Source organism: Scyliorhinus torazame, chromosome 19, assembly GCF_047496885.1.
Source record: "Scyliorhinus torazame isolate Kashiwa2021f chromosome 19, sScyTor2.1, whole genome shotgun sequence".
Lineage (NCBI taxonomy): Eukaryota > Metazoa > Chordata > Chondrichthyes > Carcharhiniformes > Scyliorhinidae > Scyliorhinus > Scyliorhinus torazame.
Window position 1 is genome coordinate 40,474,574 of NC_092725.1, and position 19,998 is coordinate 40,494,571.

Sequence of the window (19,998 nt, forward strand, 5' to 3'; positions counted from 1 at the left end):
CTAATACAGCAATACTGCCATTGTTGAGGGTATCGCTGAATACAGGCTCTCATACTAATACAGCAATACTGCGATTGTTGAGGGTATCAGGGAATACAGGCTCTCACACGAATACAGCAATACTGCCATTGTTGAGGGTATCGCTGAATACAGGCTCTCATACTAATACAGCAATACTGCGATTGTTGAGGGTATCAGGGAATACAGGCTCTCACACGAATACAGCAATACTGCCAATGTTGAGGGTATCGGGGAATACAGGCTCTCACATTAATGCAGCAATACTGCGATTGTTGAGGGTATCGGGGAATACAGGCTCTCACATTAATGCAGCAATCCTGCGATTGTTGAGGGTATCGGAGAGTACAGACTCTCACACTAATACAGCAATACTGCGATTGTTGAGGGTATCGGAGAATACAGACTCTCACACTAATACAGCAATACTGCCATTGTTGAGGATATCTGGGAATACAGACTCACACTAATGCAGCAATACTGCGATTGTTGAGGATATCTGGGAATACCAGCTCACACACTAATGCAGCAATGCTGACATTGTTGGGGCTATCGGGGAATACCGTTTCTCACACTAATGCAGAAATACTGCCATTGTTGAGGGTATCGGGGAATACAGGCTCTCACACTAATACAGCAATGCTGCGATTGTTGAGGGGATCGGGGAATACAGACTCTCAAACTAATGCAGCAATGCTGACATTGTTGAGGGTATTGGGGAATACAGGCTCTCACACTGATGCAGCAATACTGCCATTGTTGAGGGTATTGGGGAATACAGGCTCTCACACTAATGCAGCAATCTGCGATTGTTGAGGGTATCGGGGAATACAGGCTCTCACACTAATGCAGTAATACTGCGATTGTTGAGTGTGTCAGGAAATACAGACTCTCACACTAATGCAGCAATACTGCCATTGTTGAGGGTATCGGGGAATACCGGCTCTCACACTAATGCAGCAAAGCTGACATTGTTCAAGGTATCGGGGAATACAGGCTCTCACACTTATACAGCAATACCACCATTGTTGAGGGTATCGGGGAATACAGGCTTTCACACTAGTGAAGAAATGCTGCGATTGTTGAGGTTATCGGGGAATACAGACTCTCACACTAAAGCAGCAATAATGCCATTGTTGAGGGTATCGGGGAATACCAGCTCTCACACTAGTGCAGCAATGCTGACATTGTTGAAGGTATCGAGGAATACAGGCTCTCACACTGAAACAGCAACACTGCCATTGTTGAGGGTATCGGGAATACAGGCTCTCACACTAATGCAGCAATCTTGTGATTGTTGAGGGTATGGGGGAATACAGACTCTCACACTAATGCAGAAATACTGCGAATGTTGAGGGTATCGGGAATACAGACTCTCACACTAATGCAGCAATACTGCCATTGTTGAGGGTATCGTGGAATACAGGCTCTCACACTAATACAGCAATCCTGCGATTGTTGAGGGTATCGGGGAATACAGACTCTCACACTAATGCAGCAATACTGTCATGTTGAGGGTATCGGGGAATACAGGCTCTCACACTAATGCAGCAAAGTTGACATTGTTCAAGGTATCGGGGAATACAGGCTCTCACACTAATACAGCAATACTGCCATTGTTGAGGGTATCGGGCAATACAGGCTCTCACACTAATACAGCAATACTGCGATTGTTGCTGGTCCTGGTGAATACAGACTCTCACAATATTGCAGCAATACTGCGATTGGTGAGGGAATCGGAGAATACGGTTTCTCACACGAATGCAGCAATACTGCGATTGTTGAGGGGATCGGGGAATACAGACTCTCACACTAATGCAGCAGTAATGCCATTGTTGAGGGTATCGGGGAATACCGGCTCTCACACTAGTGCAGCAATGCTGACATTGTTGATGGTATCGGGGAATACAGGCTCTCACGCTAATACAGCAATACTGCCATTGTTGAGGGTATCGGGGAAGACAGGCGCTCACACTAATGCAGCAATGCTGCGATTGTTGAGGGTATCGGGTAATACACAATCTCACACTAATACAGCAATACTGCGATTGTTGCTGGTCCTGGTGAATACAGACTCTCACACTAATACAGCAATACTGCCATTGTTGAGGGTATCGGGGAATACAGACTCTCACACTAATGCAGAAATACTGCCATTGTTGAGGGAATCGGAGAGAACAGACTCTCACATTAATACAGCAATACTGCGATTGTTGCTGGTCCTGGCGAATACAGACTCTCACACTATTGCAGCAATACTGCGATTGGTGAGGGTATCGGAGAATACGGTTTCTCACACGAATGCAGAAATACTGCGATTGTTGAGGGGATCGGGGAATACAGACTCTCACACTAATGCAGCAATACTGCCATTGTTGAGGGAATCGGAGAGTACAGACTCTCACACTAATACAGCAATACTGCGATTGTTGCTGGTCCTGGCGAATACAGACTCTCACACTAATGCAGCAATACTGCCATTGTTGAGGGAATCGGAGAGTACAGACTCTCACACTAATACAGCAATACTGCGATTGTTGCTGGTCCTGGCGAATACAGACTCTCACACTAATGCAGCAATACTGCCATTGTTGATGGTATCGGAGAATACAGACTCTCACACTAATGCAGCAAAGCTGACATTGTTCAAGGTATCGGGGAATACAGGCTCTGACACTTATACAGCAATACTGCCATTGTTGAGGGTATCGGGGAATACAGGCTTTCTCACTAATGCAGCAATAATGCCATTGTTGATGGTATCGGAGAATACAGACTCACACACTAATGCAGCAATACTGCGATTGTTGAGGATATCTGGGAATACAGACTCACACTAATGCAGCAATACTGCGATTGATGAGGATTTCTGAGAATACCAGCTCACACACTAATGCAGCAATGCTGACATTGTTGAGGGTATTGGGAAATACAGGCTCTCACACTAATGCAGCAATACTGCCATTGTTGAGGGTATCAGGGAATACAGACTCTCACACTAATGCAGCAATACTGCCATTGTTGAGGGTATTGGGGAATACAGGCTCTCACACTAATGCAGCAATACTGCGATTGTTGAGGGTATCGGGGAATACACACTCTCACACTAATGCAGCAATACTGCCATTGTTGAGGGTATCGGGGAATACAGGCTCTCACACTAATGCAGCAATCCAGCCATTTTGAGGGTATCGGTGAATACCGGCTCTCACACTAATGCAGAAATACTGCGATTGTTGCTGGTCCTGGTGAATACAGACTCTCACACTAATACAGCAATACTGCCATTGTTGAGGGTATCGGGGAATACCGGCTCTCACACTAATGCAGCAATACTGCCATTGTTGAGGGTATCGGGGAATACAGGCTCTCACACTAATGCAGCAATACTGCCATTGTTGAGGGTATTGGAGAATACAGACTCACACACTAATGCAGCAATACTGCGATTGTTGAGGATATCTGGGAATACAGACTCACACTAATGCAGCAATACTGCGATTGATGAGGATTTCTGAGAATACCAGCTCACACACTAATGCAGCAATGCTGACATTGTTGAGGGTATTGGGAAATACAGGCTCTCACACTAATGCAGCAATACTGCCATTGTTGAGGGTATCAGGGAATACAGACTCTCACACTAATGCAGCAATACTGCCATTGTTGAGGGTATTGGGGAATACAGGCTCTCACACTAATGCAGCAATACTGCGATTGTTGAGGGTATCGGGGAATACACACTCTCACACTAATGCAGCAATACTGCCATTGTTGAGGGTATCGGGGAATACAGGCTCTCACACTAATGCAGCAATCCAGCCATTTTGAGGGTATCGGTGAATACCGGCTCTCACACTAATGCAGAAATACTGCGATTGTTGCTGGTCCTGGTGAATACAGACTCTCACACTAATACAGCAATACTGCCATTGTTGAGGGTATCGGGGAATACCGGCTCTCACACTAATGCAGCAATACTGCCATTGTTGAGGGTATCGGGGAATACAGGCTCTCACACTAATGCAGCAATACTGCCATTGTTGAGGGTATCGGGGAATACCGGCTCTCACACTAATGCAGCAATACTGCGATTGTTGAGGGTATCGGGGAATACAGACTCACACTAATGCAGCAATACTGCGATTGATGAGGATTTCTGAGAATACCAGCTCACACACTAATGCAGCAATGCTGACATTGTTGAGGGTATTGGGGAATACAGGCTCTCACACTAATGCAGCAATACTGCCATTGTTGAGGGTATCAGGGAATACAGACTCTCACACTAATGCAGCAATACTGCCATTGTTGAGGGTATTGGGGAATACAGGCTCTCACACTAATGCAGCAATACTGCGATTGTTGAGGGTATCGGGGAATACACACTCTCACACTAATGCAGCAATACTGCCATTGTTGAGGGTATCAGGGAATACAGGCTCTCACACTAATGCAGCAATCCAGCCATTGTTGAGGGTATCGGTGAATACCGGCTCTCACACTAATGCAGAAATACTGCGATTGTTGCTGGTCCTGGTGAATACAGACTCTCACACTAATACAGCAATACTGCCATTGTTGAGGGTATCGGGGAATACCGGCTCTCACACTAATGCAGCAATACTGCCATTGTTGAGGGTATCGGGGAATACAGGCTCTCACACTAATGCAGCAATACTGCCATTGTTGAGGGTATCGGGGAATACCGGCTCTCACACTAATGCAGCAATACTGCGATTGTTGAGGGTATCGGGGAATACCGTCTCTCACACTAATGCAGCAATACTGCCATTGTTGAGGGTATTGGGGAATACAGACTCTCACACTAATGCAGCAATACTGCGATTGTTGAGGGTATCGGGGAATACAGACTCTCACACTAATACAGCAATACTGCCATTGTTGAGGGTATCGGGGAATACAGGCTCTCACACTAATACAGCAATACTGCCATTGTTGAGGGTATCGGGGAATACAGGCTCTCACACTAATGCAGCAATCTGCGATTGTTGAGGGTATCGGGGAATACAGACTCTCACACTAATACAGCAATACTGCCATTGTTGAGGGTATCGGGGAATACAGGCTCTCACACTAATACAGCAATACTGCCATTGTTGAGGGTATCGGGGAATACAGGCTCTCACACTAATGCAGCAATCTGCGATTGTTGAGGGTATCGGGGAATGCAGGCTCTCACACTAATGCAGTAATACTGCAATTGTTGAGGGTATCGGGGAATACCGGCTCTCACACTAATGTTGTCCAGTACTTTCCCGGAGCGGAGAAACTACGACATCTTCTTCACAGCCTTTAACACGTCATCGATGAAGATGAACATCTTGCCAAGGTCATCCCTACACCCCCACTACTTGCCTTCAAACAACCGCGCAACCTCAAACAAACCATTGTTTGCAGCAAACTACCCAGCCTTCAGAACAGTGACCACGACACCACACAACCCTGCCATGGCATTCTCTGCAAGACATGCCAGATCATCGACATGGATACCACCATTACATGTGTTAACACCACCCACCAGGTACGTGGTACATACACGTGCGACTCGGCCAACGTTGTCTACCTCATACGCTGCAGGAAAGGATGTCCCGAAGCGTGGTACATTGGCGAGACTACGCAGACGCTGAGACAACGAATGAATGGACATCGCGCGACAATCACCAGGCAGGAATGTTCCCTTCCAGTCGGGGAACACTTCAGCAGTCAAGGGCATTCAGCCTCTGATCTCCGGGTAAGCGTTCTCCAAGGCGGCCTTCAGGACGCGCAACAACGCAGAATCGCCGAGCAGAAGCTTATAGTCAAGTTCCGCACGCATGAGTGCGGCCTCAACCGGGACCTGGGATTCATGTCGCATTACATTCATCCCCCACCATCTGGCCTGCGAAATCCTACCAACTGTCCTGGCTTGACACAATTCACACCTCTGTAACCTGGGGTTACCCCATCTCTGGATCTGTAAAGATTTAATCACCTGCTAATGCTCGCATTCCAAGCATTGTCTGGCATCTTTGAATCTGTCTATATATATGTTTCTGGAACATACCTCTTCATTCACCTGAGGAAGGAGCAGCGCTCCGAAAGCTAGTGACATCGAAACAAACCTGTTGGACTTTAACCTGGTGTTGTAACAGTTCTTGCCATTGTTGAGGGTATCGGGGAATACAGACTCTCACACTAATGCAGAAATACTGCGATTATTGAGGGTATCGGGGAATACAGACTCTCACACTAATGCAGCAATACTGCCATTGTTGAGGGTGTCGGGGAATACAGACTCTCACACTAATGCAGCAATACTGCCATTGTTGAGGGTGTCGGGGAATACAGTCTCTCACACTAATGCAGCAATACTGCCATTGTTGAGGGTGTCGGGGAATACAGTCTCTCACACTAATACAGCAATACTGCGATTGTTGAGCGTATCGGGGCATTCAGGCTCTCACACTAATGTAGCAATTGAGGGTATCGGGGAATACCGGCTCTGACAGTAAATGCCTGAAACAGCAGCCATTGTAATGTCGGGAGACAGGTTTCTTGGTGCCATTTCCTGTGAATGGAATCACTGGAATTTGCCCCGATTTTGTGTGGAAAGGTGTTTGCACTCACATGAGGTCTGGCCGGTAACGATGTATGATGGCTGAAAGGGCCAGGCCACTTTTCCACGATGCTGTCAGATCCACCACACTGACATTCTTATAACCCTGAGTCTGCCTCTGGCACCAGGCAAGTAGTTTATTCGATCGCGCCAAAGGTTCTGTTAAAACCAAAAGGACAGGAATTAGTGTGGATAGAGGGAGTGGTTCGGGCTGGGATTAGGGAGTGGGTGTGTGCTGGGATTGGGGCGGTTACTCAGGTCAGGGATATGGTGGGACAGTCATGTTGGGTCATTTGGGGGTAATTGGTTGGGTTCAGAGGGTCACTGGGTAATTGCGGGAAGGTAAGGTTGGGTGGTGGAGAGAGTCGGGTTGGGTCAGGCAGAGGGCTGTGAGATAGTGAAGGGAGCGGAAGATGGGAGAGAATCAGGGTGGGTCGAGGTGGGGTAATTGGGCAGATAATCAGGACCGGCGGTTTTGGAGAGAGAAACGTGACGAGTTTATGGGGTGTGTGGTTTTTTCGGGTCCAGGGAGTCATGGGAGAGATGATCAAGCAGGAGGGCTGTTGGGAGATTTGGGGATCGAGTCGGGGTCGTTGAAGAGGGGATGTTGGATCCAGTGGGATAGTTGAGGAGAGATGTTGGGTCCAGTGGGGTAGTTGAGGGGGGATGTTGGGTCCAGTGGGGTAGTTGAGGAGGAGATGTTGGGTCCAGTGGGGTAGTTGAGGGGGGATGTTGGGTCCAGTGGGGTAGTTGAGGATGGATGTTGGGTCCAGTGGGGTAGTTGAGGAGGAGATGTTGGGTCCAGTGGGGTAGTTGAGGAGGGATGTTGGATCCAGTGGGGTAGTTGAGGAGGAGATGTTGGGTCCAGTGGGGTAGAAGAACAAAGAACAAAGAACAGATATACTGTCGGGGGGGATAGCCTATCAGGGGAAAACAGCAGCAGCCAGAGCAGTGGCACCACGGCTGGCTCTGATGTTCAGAAGGGAGGGTCAAAGCGCAGAAGAGCAATAGTAATAGGGGACTCTATAGTCAGGGGCACAGATAGGCGCTTCTGTGGACGTGAAAGAGACTCCAGGATGGTATGTTGCCTCCCTGGTGCCAGGGTCCAGGATGTCTCCGAACGGGTAGAGGGAATCCTGAAGGGCGAGGGCAAACAGGCAGAGGTCGTTGTACATATTGGTACTAACGACTTAGGCAGGAAGGGGCATGAGGTCCTGCAGCAGGAGTTCAGGGAGCTAGGCAGAAAGTTAAAAGACAGGACCTCGAGGGTTGTAATCTCGGGATTACTCCCTGTGCCACGTGCCAGTGAGGCTAGAAATAGGAAGATAGAGCAGATAAACACGTGGCTAAACAGCTGGTGTCGGAGGGAGGGTTTCCATTATCTGGACCACTGGGAGCTCTTCCGGGGCAGGTGTGACCTGTATAAGAAGGACGGGTTGCATCTAAACGGGAGAGGCATAAATATCCTGGCCGCGAGGTTTGCTAGTGTCACATGGGAGGGTTTAAACTAGTATGGCAGGGGGGTGGGCACGGGAGCAATAGGTCATAAGGTGAGAGCATTGAGGGAGAACTAGGGAATAGGCACAGTGTGGCTCTGAGGCAGAGCAGAAGGGGAGAAGCTGCTGAACACAGCGGGTCTGGTGGCCTGAAATGCATATGTTTTAATGCAAGGAGCATTACGGGTAAGGCAGATGAACTTAGAGCTTGGATTAGTACTTGGAACTATGATATTGTTGCCATTACAGAGACCTGGTTGAGGGAAGGGCAGGATTGGCAGCTAAACGTTCCAGGATTTAGATGTTTCAGGCGGGATAGAGGGGGATGTAAAAGGGGAGGCGGAGTTGCGCTACTTGTTCGGGAGAATATCACAGCTGTACTGCGAGAGGACACCTCAGAGGGCAATGAGGCTATATGGGTAGAGATCAGGAATAAGAAGGGTGCAGTCACAATGTTGGGGGTATACTACAGGCCTCCCAACAGCCAGCGGGAGATAGAGGAGCAGATAGGTAGACAGATTTTGGAAAAGAGTAAAAACAACAGGGTTGTGGTGATGGGAGACTTCAACTTCCCCAATATTGACTGGGACTCACTTAGTGCCAGGGGCTTAGACGGGGCGGAGTTTGTAAGGAGCATCCAGGAGGGCTTCTTAAAACAATATGTAGACAGTCCAACTAGGGAAGGGGCGGTACTGGACCTGGTATTGGGGAATGAGCCCGGCCAGGTGGTAGATGTTTCAGTAGGGGAGCATTTCGGTAACAGTGACCACAATTCAGTAAGTTTTAAAGTACTGGTGGACAAGGATAAGAGTGGTCCGAGGACGAATGTGCTAAATTGGGGGAAGGCTAATTATAACAATATTAGGCGGGAACTGAAGAACATAGATTGGGGGCGGATGTTTGAGGGCAAATCAACATCTGACATGTGGGAGGCTTTCAAGTGGCAGTTGAAAGGAATACAGGACCGGCATGTTCCTGTGAGGAAGAAAGATAAATACGGCAATTTTCGGGAACCTTGGATGACGAGTGATATTGTAGGCCTCGTCAAAAAGAAAAAGGAGGCATTTGTCAGGGCTAAAAGGCTGGGAACAGACGAAGCCTGCGTGGAATATAAGGAAAGTAGGAAGGAACTTAAGCAAGGAGTCAGGAGGGCTAGAAGGGGTCATGAAAAGTCATTGGCAAATAGGGTTAAGGAAAATTCCAAGGCATTTTACACGTACATAAAAAGCAAGAGGGTAGCCAGGGAAAGGGTTGGCCCACTGAAGGATAGGCAAGGGAATCTATGTGTGGAGCCAGAGGAAATGGGCGAGGTACTAAATGAATACTTTGCATCAGTATTCACCAAAGAGAAGGAATTGGTAGATGTTGAGTCTGGAGAAGGGGGTGTAGATAGCCTGGGTCACATTGTGATCCAAAAAGACGAGGTGTTGGGTGTCTTAGAAAATATTAAGGTAGATAAGTCCCCAGGGCCTGATGGGATCTACCCCAGAATACTGAAGGAGGCTGGAGAGGAAATTGCTGAGGCCTTGACAGAAATCTTTGGATCCTCGCTGTCTTCAGGGGATGTCCCGGAGGACTGGAGAATAGCCAATGTTGTTCCTCTGTTTAAGAAGGGTAGCAAGGATAATCCCGGGAACTACAGGCCGGTGAGCCTTACTTCAGTGGTAGGGAAATTACTGGAGAGAATTCTTCGAGACAGGATCTACTCCCATTTGGAAGCAAATGGACGTATTAGTGAGAGGCAGCACGGTTTTGTGAAGGGGAGGTCGTGTCTCACTAACTTGAGGAGGTCACTAAGATGATTGATGCAGGTAGGGCAGTAGATGTTGTCTATATGGACTTCAGTAAGGCCTTTGACAAGGTCCCTCATGGTAGACTAGTACAAAAGGTGAGGTCACACGGGATCAGGGGTGAGCTGGCAAGGTGGAAACAGAACTGGCTAGGCCATAGAAGGCAGAGAGTAGCAATGGAGGGATGCTTTTCTAATTGGAGGGCTGTGACCAGTGGTGTTCCACAGGGATCAGTGCTGGGACCTTTGCTCATTGTAGTGTATATAAATGATTTGGAGGAAAATGTAACTGGTCTGATTAGTAAGTTTGCAGACGACACAAAGGTTGGTGGAATTGCGGATAGCGATGAGGACTGTCGGAGGATATAGCAGGATTTAGATTGTCTGGAGACTTGGGCGGAGAGATGGCAGATGGAGTTTAATCCGGACAAATGTGAGGTAATGCATTTTGGAAGGTCTAATGCAGGTAGGGAATATACAGTGAATGGTAGAACCCTCAAGAGTATTGAAAGTCAAAGAGATCTAGGAGTACAGGTCCACAGGTCATTGAAAGGGGCAACATAGGTGGAGAAGGTAGTCAAGAAGGCATACGGCATGCTTGCCTTCATTGGCCGGGGCATTGAGTATAAGAATTGGCAAGTCATGTTGCAGCTGTATAGAACCTTAGTTAGGCCACACTTGGAGTATAGTGTTCAATTCTGGTCGCCACACTACCAGAAGGATGTGGAGGCTTTAGAGAGGGTGCAGAAGAGATTTACCAGAATGTTGCCTGGTATGGAGGGCATTAGCTATGAGGAGCGATTGAATAAACTCGGTTTGTTCTCACTGGAACGAAGGAGGTTGAGGGGAGACCTGATAGAGGTATACAAAATTATGAGGGGCATAGACAGAGTGGATAGTCAGAGGCTTTTCCCCAGGGTAGAGGGGTCAATTACTACGGGGCATAGGTTTAAGGTGAGAGGGGCAAGGTTTAGAGTAGATGTACGAGGCAAGTTTTTTACGCAGAGGGTAGTGGGTGCCTGGAACTCGCTACCGGAGGAGGTAGTGGAAGCAGGGACGATAGGGGCATTTAAGGGGCATCTTGACAAATATATGAATAGGATGGGAATAGAAGGATACGGACCCAGGAAGTGTAGAAGATTGTAGTTTAGTCGGGCAGCATGGTCGACACGGGCTTGGAGGGCCGAAGGGCCTGTTCCTGTGCTGTACATTTCTTTGTTCTTTGTTCTAGTTGAGGGGAGATGTTGGGTCCAGTGGGGTAGTTGAGGGGAGATGTTGGGTCCAGTGGGGTAGTTGAGGAGGAGATGTTGGGTCCAGTGGGGTAGTTGAGGAGGAGATATTGGGTCCAGTGGAGTAGTTGAGGAGGAGATGTTGGGTCCAGTGGGGTAGTTGAGGAGGAGATGTTGGGTCCAGTGGAGTAGTTGAGGAGGAGATGTTGGGTCCAGTGGGGTAGTTGAGGAGAGATGTTGGGTCCAGTGGGGTAGTTGAGGGAGATGTTGGGTCCAGTGGGGTAGTTGAGGAGGAGATGTTGGGTCCAGTGGGGTAGTTGAGGGGAGATGTTGGGTCCAGTGGGGTAGTTGAGGGGGGATGTTGGGTCCAGTGGGGTAGTTGAGGAGATGTTGGGTCCAGTGGGGTAGTTGAGGGGGGATGTTGGGTCCAGTGGGGTAGTTGAGGGGTGATGTTGGGTCCAGTGGGGTAGTTGAGGGGAGATGTTGGGTCCAGTAGGGTAGTTGAGGGGGATGTTGGGTCCAGTGGGGTAGTTGAGGGGGGATGTTGGGTCCAGTGGGGTAGTTGAGGGGGGATGTTGGGTCCAGTGGGGTAGTTGAGGGGGGATGTTGGGTCCAGTGGGGTAGTTGAGGGGAGATGTTGGGTCCAGTGGGGTAGTTGAGGGGGGATGTTGGGTCCAGTGGGGTAGTTGAGGGGGGATGTTGGGTCCAGTGGGGTAGTTGAGGGGAGATGTTGGGTCCAGTGGGGTAGTTGAGGGGGGATGTTGGGTCCAGTGGGGTAGTTGAGGGGGGATGTTGGGTCCAGTGGGGTAGTTGAGGGGGGATGTTGCGTCCAGTGGGGGAGTTGAGGGGGGATGTTGGGTCCAGTGGGGTAGTTGAGGGGGGATGTTGGGTCCAGTGGGGTAGTTGAGGGGGGATGTTGGGTCCAGTGGGGTAGTTGAGGGGAGATGTTGGGTCCAGTGGGGTAGTTGAGGAGGAGATGTTGGGTCCAGTGGGGTAGTTGAGGGGGGATGTTGGGTCCAGTGGGGTAGTTGAGGGGAGATGTTGGGTCCAGTGGGGTAGTTGAGGGGGGATGTTGGGTCCAGTGGGGTAGTTGAGGGGAGATGTTGGGTCCAGTGGGGTAGTTGAGGGGGGATGTTGGGTCCAGTGGGGTAGTTGAGGGGGGATGTTGGGTCCAGTGGGGTAGTTGAGGGGAGATGTTGGGTCCAGTGGGGTAGTTGAGGGGAGATGTTGGGTCCAGTGGGGTAGTTGAGGGGAGATGTTGGGTCCAGTGGGGTAGTTGAGGGGAGATGTTGGGTCCAGTGGGGTAGTTGAGGGGAGATGTTGGGTCCAGTGGGGTAGTTGAGGGGAGATGTTGGGTCCAGTGGGGTAGTTGAGGAGGAGATGTTGGGTCCAGTGGGGTAGTTGAGGGGGGATGTTGGGTCCAGTGGGGTAGTTGAGGGGAGATGTTGGGTCCAGTGGGGTAGTTGAGGGGGGATGTTGGGTCCAGTGGGGTAGTTGAGGGGAGATGTTGGGTCCAGTGGGGTAGTTGAGGGGAGATGTTGGGTCCAGTGGGGTAGTTGAGGGGAGATGTTGGGTCCAGTGGGGTAGTTGAGGGGAGATGTTGGGTCCAGTGGGGTAGTTGAGGAGGAGATGTTGGGTCCAGTGGGGTAGTTGAGGGGAGATGTTGGGTCCAGTGGGGTAGTTGAGGGGGGATGTTGGGTCCAGTGGGGTAGTTGAGGAGGAGATGTTGGGTCCAGTGGGGTAGTTGAGGAGGAGATGTTGGGTCCAGTGGGGTAGTTGAGGGGAGATGTTGGGTCCAGTGGGGTAGTTGAGGAGGAGATGTTGGGTCCAGTGGGGTAGTTGAGGAGGAGATGTTGGGTCCAGTGGGGTAGTTGAGGGGAGATGTTGGGTCCAGTGGGGTAGTTGAGGAGGAGATGTTGGGTCCAGTGGGGTAGTTGAGGGGGGATGTTGGGTCCAGTGGGGTCGTTGAGGAGGAGATTTTGGGTCCAGTGGGGTAGTTGAGGAGGAGATGTTGGGTCCAGTGGGGTAGTTGAGGGGAGATGTTGGGTCCAGTGGGGTAGTTGAGGAGGAGATGTTGGGTCCAGTGGGGTAGTTGAGGAGGAGATGTTGGGTCCAGTGGGGTAGTTGAGGGGAGATGTTGGGTCCAGTGGGGTAGTTGAGGAGGAGATGTTGGGTCCAGTGGGGTAGTTGAGGAGGAGATGTTGGGTCCAGTGGGGTAGTTGAGGGGAGATGTTGGGTCCAGTGGGGTAGTTGAGGGGAGATGTTGGGTCCAGTGGGGTAGTTGAGGGGAGATGTTGGGTCCAGTGGGGTAGTTGAGGAGGAGATGTTGGGTCCAGTGGGGTAGTTGAGGGGAGATGTTGGGTCCAGTGGGGTAGTTGAGGGGGGATGTTGGGTCCAGTGGGGTAGTTGAGGGGAGATGTTGGGTCCAGTGGGGTAGTTGAGGAGGAGATGTTGGGTCCAGTGGGGTAGTTGAGGGGAGATGTTGGGTCCAGTGGGGTAGTTGAGGGGAGATGTTGGGTCCAGTGGGGTAGTTGAGGGGAGATGTTGGGTCCAGTGGGGTAGTTGAGGTGAGATGTTGGGTCCAGTGGGGTAGTTGAGGGGGGATGTTGGGTCCAGTGGGGTAGTTGAGGAGGAGATGTTGGGTCCAGTGGGGTAGTTGAGGAGGAGATGTTGGGTCCAGTGGGGTAGTTGAGGGGAGATGTTGGGTCCAGTGGGGTAGTTGAGGGGAGATGTTGGGTCCAGTGGGGTAGTTGAGGGGAGATGTTGGGTCCAGTGGGGTAGTTGAGGGGGGATGTTGGGTCCAGTGGGGTAGTTGAGGAGGAGATGTTGGGTCCAGTGGGGTAGTTGAGGGGAGATGTTGGGTCCAGTGGGGTAGTTGAGGGGAGATGTTGGGTCCAGTGGGGTAGTTGAGGGGAGATGTTGGGTCCAGTGGGGTAGTTGAGGAGGAGATGTTGGGTCCAGTGGGGTAGTTGAGGGGAGATGTTGGGTCCAGTGGGGTAGTTGAGGGGAGATGTTGGGTCCAGTGGGGTAGTTGAGGGGGGATGTTGGGTCCAGTGGGGTAGTTGAGGGGGGATGTTGGGTCCAGTGGGGTAGTTGAGGGGAGATGTTGGGTCCAGTGGGGTAGTTGAGGGGAGATGTTGGGTCCAGTGGGGTAGTTGAGGGGGGATGTTGGGTCCAGTGGGGTAGTTGAGGGGGGATGTTGGGTCCAGTGGGGTAGTTGAGGGGGGATGTTGGGTCCAGTGGGGTAGTTGAGGGGAGATGTTGGGTCCAGTGGGGTAGTTGAGGGGAGATGTTGGGTCCAGTGGGGTAGTTGAGGGGAGATGTTGGGTCCAGTGTGGTAGTTGAGGGGGGATGTTGGGTCCAGTGGGGTAGGAGGGCTGAGTGGTGTTCGTGCCAGAGACGGAGAAATGGGAATTAGTTCACTCGGAATGGGAGGGAATGTCAGGGTGGGGCAGTTTGGCAAAGGGGTTTGTGTTTAGGAGAGGGGGGGGCATTGGGTGATGGTTTGGGAGGGGCAGCTTGGGATTGGGAGGGGGATTTCGGTTTGTGGGGTCTGGAATTGGGAGAGGATATCGAGTTTGGGGGAGTTGGGTTTGGGGGAGTTGGGTTTGGGGGAGTTGGGTTTGGGGGAGTTGGGTTTGGGGGAGTTGGGTTTGGGGGAGTTGGGTTTGGGGGAGTTGGGTTTGGGGGAGTTGGGTTTGGGGGTTGGGTTTGGGGGTTAGGTTTGGGGGGTTGGGTTTGGGGGGTTGGGTTTGGGGGGTTGGGTTTGGGGGGTTGGGTTTGGGGGGTTGGGTTTGGGGGAGTTGGGTTTGGGGGAGTTGGGTTTGGGGGGGGTGGGTTTTGGGCAGTTGGGTTTGGGGGAGTTGGGTTTGGGGGAGTTGGGTTTGGGGGAGTTGGGTTTGGGGGTTAGGTTTGGGGGGTTGGGTTTGGGGGGTTGGGTTTGGGGGGTTGGGTTTGGGGGATTTGGGTTTGGGGGGTGGGTTTGGGGCAGTTGGGTTTGGGGGAGTTGGGTTTGGGGGGGTGGGTTCGGGGGAGCTGGGTTTGGGGGAGTTGGGTTTGGGGGGGGATTGGGGGTGTTGGGTTCGGGGGTGTTGGGTTCGGGGTGTTGGGTTCGGGGGAGTTGGGTTCGGGGGAGTTGGGTTCGGTGGAATTGGGTTTGGGGGGGTTGAGTTTGGGGGGGTTGGGTTTGGGGGGTCGGGTTTGGGGGAGTTGGGTTTGGGGGAGTTGGGTTTGGGGGAGTTGGGTTTGGGGGAGTTGGGTTTGGGGGAGTTGGGTTTGGGGGAGTTGGGTTTGGGGGTTGGGTTTGGGGGTGTTGGGTTCGGGGGTGTTGGATTTGGGGGTGTTGGGTTCGGGGGGTTGGGTTTGGGGGAGTTGGGTTCGGGGGAGTTGGGTTTGGGGAGTTGGGTTTGGGGGAGTTGGGTTCGGGGGGGATTGGGGGTGTTGGGTTCGGGGGTGTTGGGTTCGGGGGGTTGGGTTCGGGGGGGGATTGGGGGTGTTGGGTTCGGGGGGTTGGGTTCGGGGGAGTTGGGTTCGGGGGAGTTGGGTTCGGTGGAATTGGGTTTGGGGGGGTTGAGTTTGGGGGGGTTGGGTTTGGGGGGTCGGGTTTGGGGGGGTTGGGTTTGGGGGAGTTGGGTTTGGGGGAGTTGGGTTTGGGGGAGTTGGGTTTGGGGGAGTTGGGTTTGGGGGATTGGGTTTGGGGGATTGGGTTTGGGGGATTGGGTTTGGGGGATTGGGTTTGGGGGATTGGGTTTGGGGGATTGGGTTTGGGGGTTGAGTTTCGGGGAGTTGAGTTTGGGGGGTTGGGTTTGGGTAGCGGGTATTGGGTTTGGGAGGGGGCTTGGGTGTGGGGAGATGTAGGGTTGGGAGAGGGGTTGGATTTGGGTTAGGGTTTGGGAGGGGGTTCAGGTTTAAGCGGGGGATATCAGGTTTGGGTGGATGGCTGGTTTTGGGGGGGTTTGGGAGGGGGGTTTTCGGGACAGTCTGGAGGGGTAATGTTTGAAGCAAGTGTTGAGAGGAGTTGGGTGGGTTACTGTCCCGGGGGGGGGGAGATTATGTTGTAATGTTCTGTTCAGCTCGGTTGGTTAATCATGGAGTTGGGCCACGTCATGGGCGACAAATTAACTGGTCCCGATATCGGAAAATCCAACTATCTCCAGTGTGCTTTCCACCAAAATGCATCCCATCACCAACTTTTCTGTGTCTTTTTGAAGTTCTGCACTTTACTTCCAAAGGTTACATCTTTGACAAATATTAAAATTGTCCCCTCCACACCCAGGGTTCAGTCATTGATACACATGAGGAGAAACAGAGGCTCCAATGCCAGCCCCTGGGAACATGACCAGGAATCTTCCTGCTGGCCAAAACACTGTCATGAATCATTTGTCTGTGTTTCCTGTCACTCTGCCAGTTACATACCAATATTGTTATTGTCCCTTTAATCCCATGATTTATTATTCATTTATTTCATTCCCCGTTTTGTTTGCTCACCAGTTTGTTTAAACTTTGGCGATCTCGGAATAGCAGCAGTTTCTGATCCAGGCACGTTCTTTTGCTCCCCAGTATTGTACAAGTGCCGGACCTGTAAACAAGAAGGAGACACGGTCAGCATTGCACAACAATATTCGAGCTGGTATTATTCACCACGAGAAAGGTAATATCCACAGCGAGCAGGAGACCGCAGCTGCCTCAGGCCATTTTCCAGAGCTGGAGATACAGACATGTGCGTCCGTCCCGGAGGACTTCACTGGGAGGCTGGATCTGAGATTTATTGGCGATGGCCATGTTTCCCAGGGACCATGAGATGACAGAAACATGAAGATATCAGGAGCCGTGTTTTTAAAAAAGTGCCCTTGGGCTTTGAGACAAAACGAGTTTCCCCGATGTCCCTCAAACACAACACCACAACAAAGCAAACTCGCACAACAAGACTACAGTACGAAGTCTTACAACACCAGGTTAAAGTCCAACAGGTTTGTTTCGATGTCACTAGCTTTCGGAGCGCTGTTCCTTCCTCAGGTGAATTCACCTGAGGAAGGAGCAGCGCTCCGAAAGCTAGTGACATCGAAACAAACCTGTTGGACTTTAACCTGGTGTTGTAAGACTTCGTACTGTGCTCACCCCAGTCCAACGCCGGCATCTCCATATCATGGCTAACAAGAATACAATTAGCAACCAGGATCTCATCAAGCTCCAAACCAGGAACTCCCCAAACCAGCTCTCTGTCCCCAAACACTAATCTCTCTGTCCCCAAACCACAATCTCCTCCAAAACACCCAATTTCCCCATCTACAAACCTCAATCTTTCTCCACAAACACCAATCTCCACACAAACCCCAATCTCACCCCAAACCCCTCCCACACAGCCCAATCTCCCCACAAACGCCAATCTCTCCCCCACAAACCCCAATCTCCCCCCCCACAAACCCCAATCTCCCCACCAACCCCAGTCCCCCCACAAACCCCAATCTCCCCACAAACCCCAATCTCCCCACACAAACCCCAATCTCCCCCACAAACCCCAATCTCCCCACACACCCCATTCTCCTCCACAAACCCCAATCTCCTCCACAAACCCCAATCTCCCCCACAAACCCCAATCTCCCCACAAACCCCAATTTCCTCCACAAACCCCAATATCCCCACAAACCCCAATCTCCCCCACAAACCCCAATCTCCCCACAAACCCCAATCTCCCCACAAACCCCAATCTCCCCAAAAAAAACCAATCTCCCCCAAACTCCAATCTCCCCACAAACCCCAATCTCCCCCACAAACCCCAATCTCCCCACAAACCCCAATTTCCTCCACAAACCCCAATATCCCCACAAACCCATCTCCCCCACAAACCCCAATCTCCCCACAAACCCCAATCTCCCCACAAACCCCAATCTCCCCAAAAAAACCCAATCTCCCCCAAACCCCAATCTCCCCACAAACCCCAATCTCCCCACAAACCCCAATTTCCTCCACAAACCCCAATATCCCCACAAACCCCAATCTCCCCCACAAACCCCAATCTCCCCACAAACCCCAATCTCCCCACAAACCCCAATCTCCCCAAAAAAAACCAATCTCCCCCAAACTCCAATCTCCCCACAAACCCCAATCTCCCCACAAACCCCAATCTCCCCACACACCCCAATCTCCCCACAACCCCAATATCCCCACAAACCCCAATCTCCCCCCCACAAACCCCAATCTGTCCCCAAAACCCCAAATCTCCCCCAAATCCCAATCTCCCCACAAACCCCGATCTCCCCACAAACCCCAATCTCCCCCACAAACCCCAATCTCCCCCCCACAAACTCCAATCTGTCCCCACAACCCCCAATCTCCCCCAAATCCCAATCTCCCCACAAACCCCAATCTCTCCACAAACCCCAATCTCCCCACAAACCCCAATCTCCCCCCCACAAACCCCAATCTGTCCCCACAACCCCCAATCTCCCCCAAATCCCAATCTCCTCCACAAACCCCAATCTCTCCACAAACCCCAATCTCCCCACAAACCACAATCTCCCCTCAAACCCCAATCTCCCCCACAAACCGCAATCTCCCCCACAAACTCCAATCTCCCCCACAAACCCCAATCTCCCCCCACACACCCCAATCTCCCCACAAACCCCAATCTCCCCCACACACCCCAATCTCCCCCACACACCCCAATCATCCTCACAAACCCCAATCTCTCCACAAACCCCAATCTCCCCACAAACCCCAATCTCCCCACAAACCCCAAGCTCCCCACAAACCCCAATCTCCCCCCAAACCCCAATCTCCCGACAAACCCCAATCTCCCCACAAACCCCAATCTCCCCACAAACCCCAATCTCCCCCACAAACCCCAATCTCCCCACAAACCCCAATCTCCTCCACAAACCCCAATCTCCCCCACAAACCCCAATCTCCCCACAAACCCCAATCTCCCCACAAACCCCAATCTCCCCACAAACCCCAATCTCCCCACAAACCCCAATCTCCCCACAAACCCCAATCTCCCACCACACACCCCAATCTCCCCACACACCCCAATCTCCCCACAAACCCCAATCTCCCCCCAAACCCCAATCTGTCCCCACAACCCCCAATCTCCCCCACAAACCCTAATCTCCCCACAAACCCCAATCTCCCCACAAAGCCCAATCTCCCCACAAAGCCCAATCTCCCCACACACCCCAATCTCTCCCCCACAAACCCCAATCCCCACAAACCCCAATCTCCCCCACAAACCCCAATCTCTCCACAAACCCCAATCTCCCCACAAACCCCAATCTCCCCACAAACCCCAATCTCCTCACAAACCCCAATCTCCCCCACAACCCCCAATCTCCCCACAAACCCGAATCTCCCCACAAACCCCAATCTCCCCCCTGAACCCCAATCTCCCCAAACCCCAATCTCCCCCCACAAACCCCAATCTCCCCACAAACCCCAATCTCCCCACAAACCCCAATCTCCCCCACAACCCCCAATCTCCCCACAAACCCCAATCTCCCCACAAACCCCAATCTCCCCACAAACCCCAATCTCCCCAAACCCCAATCTCCCCCACAAACCCCAATCTCTCCACAAACCCCAATCTCCCCACAAACCCCAATCTCCCCACAAACCCCAATCTCTCCACAAACCCCAATCTCCCCACAAACTCCAATCTCTCCACAAACCCCAATCTCCCCACAAACCCCAATCTCTCCACAAACCCCAATCTCCCCACAAACTCCAATCTCCCCACAAACCCCAATCTCCCCACAAACCCCAATCTCCCCCACAACCCCCAATCTCCCCACAAACCCCAATCTCCCCACAAACCCCAATCTCCCCACAAACCCCAATCTCCCCAAACCCCAA

The 19,998-nt window shown here is 51.6% G+C and overlaps 1 protein-coding gene across 3 annotated transcripts in view; it reads right to left on the reverse strand.

Annotated features, from left to right (window-relative positions):
* Positions 1 to 19,998, reverse strand: part of LOC140396095 (protein-methionine sulfoxide oxidase mical3a-like) — a 1,213,674-nt gene that overhangs the window by 758,537 nt on the left and 435,139 nt on the right. For all 3 annotated transcript variants that reach the window (XM_072484207.1, XM_072484206.1, XM_072484208.1), the window contains 2 exons: positions 16,639 to 16,729; positions 6,649 to 6,796 (listed from right to left, as the gene is read on the reverse strand). In XM_072484207.1, the coding sequence (XP_072340308.1) occupies positions 6,649 to 6,796; positions 16,639 to 16,729 (239 nt within the window). The remainder of the gene's footprint in view (positions 1 to 6,648; positions 6,797 to 16,638; positions 16,730 to 19,998) is intronic.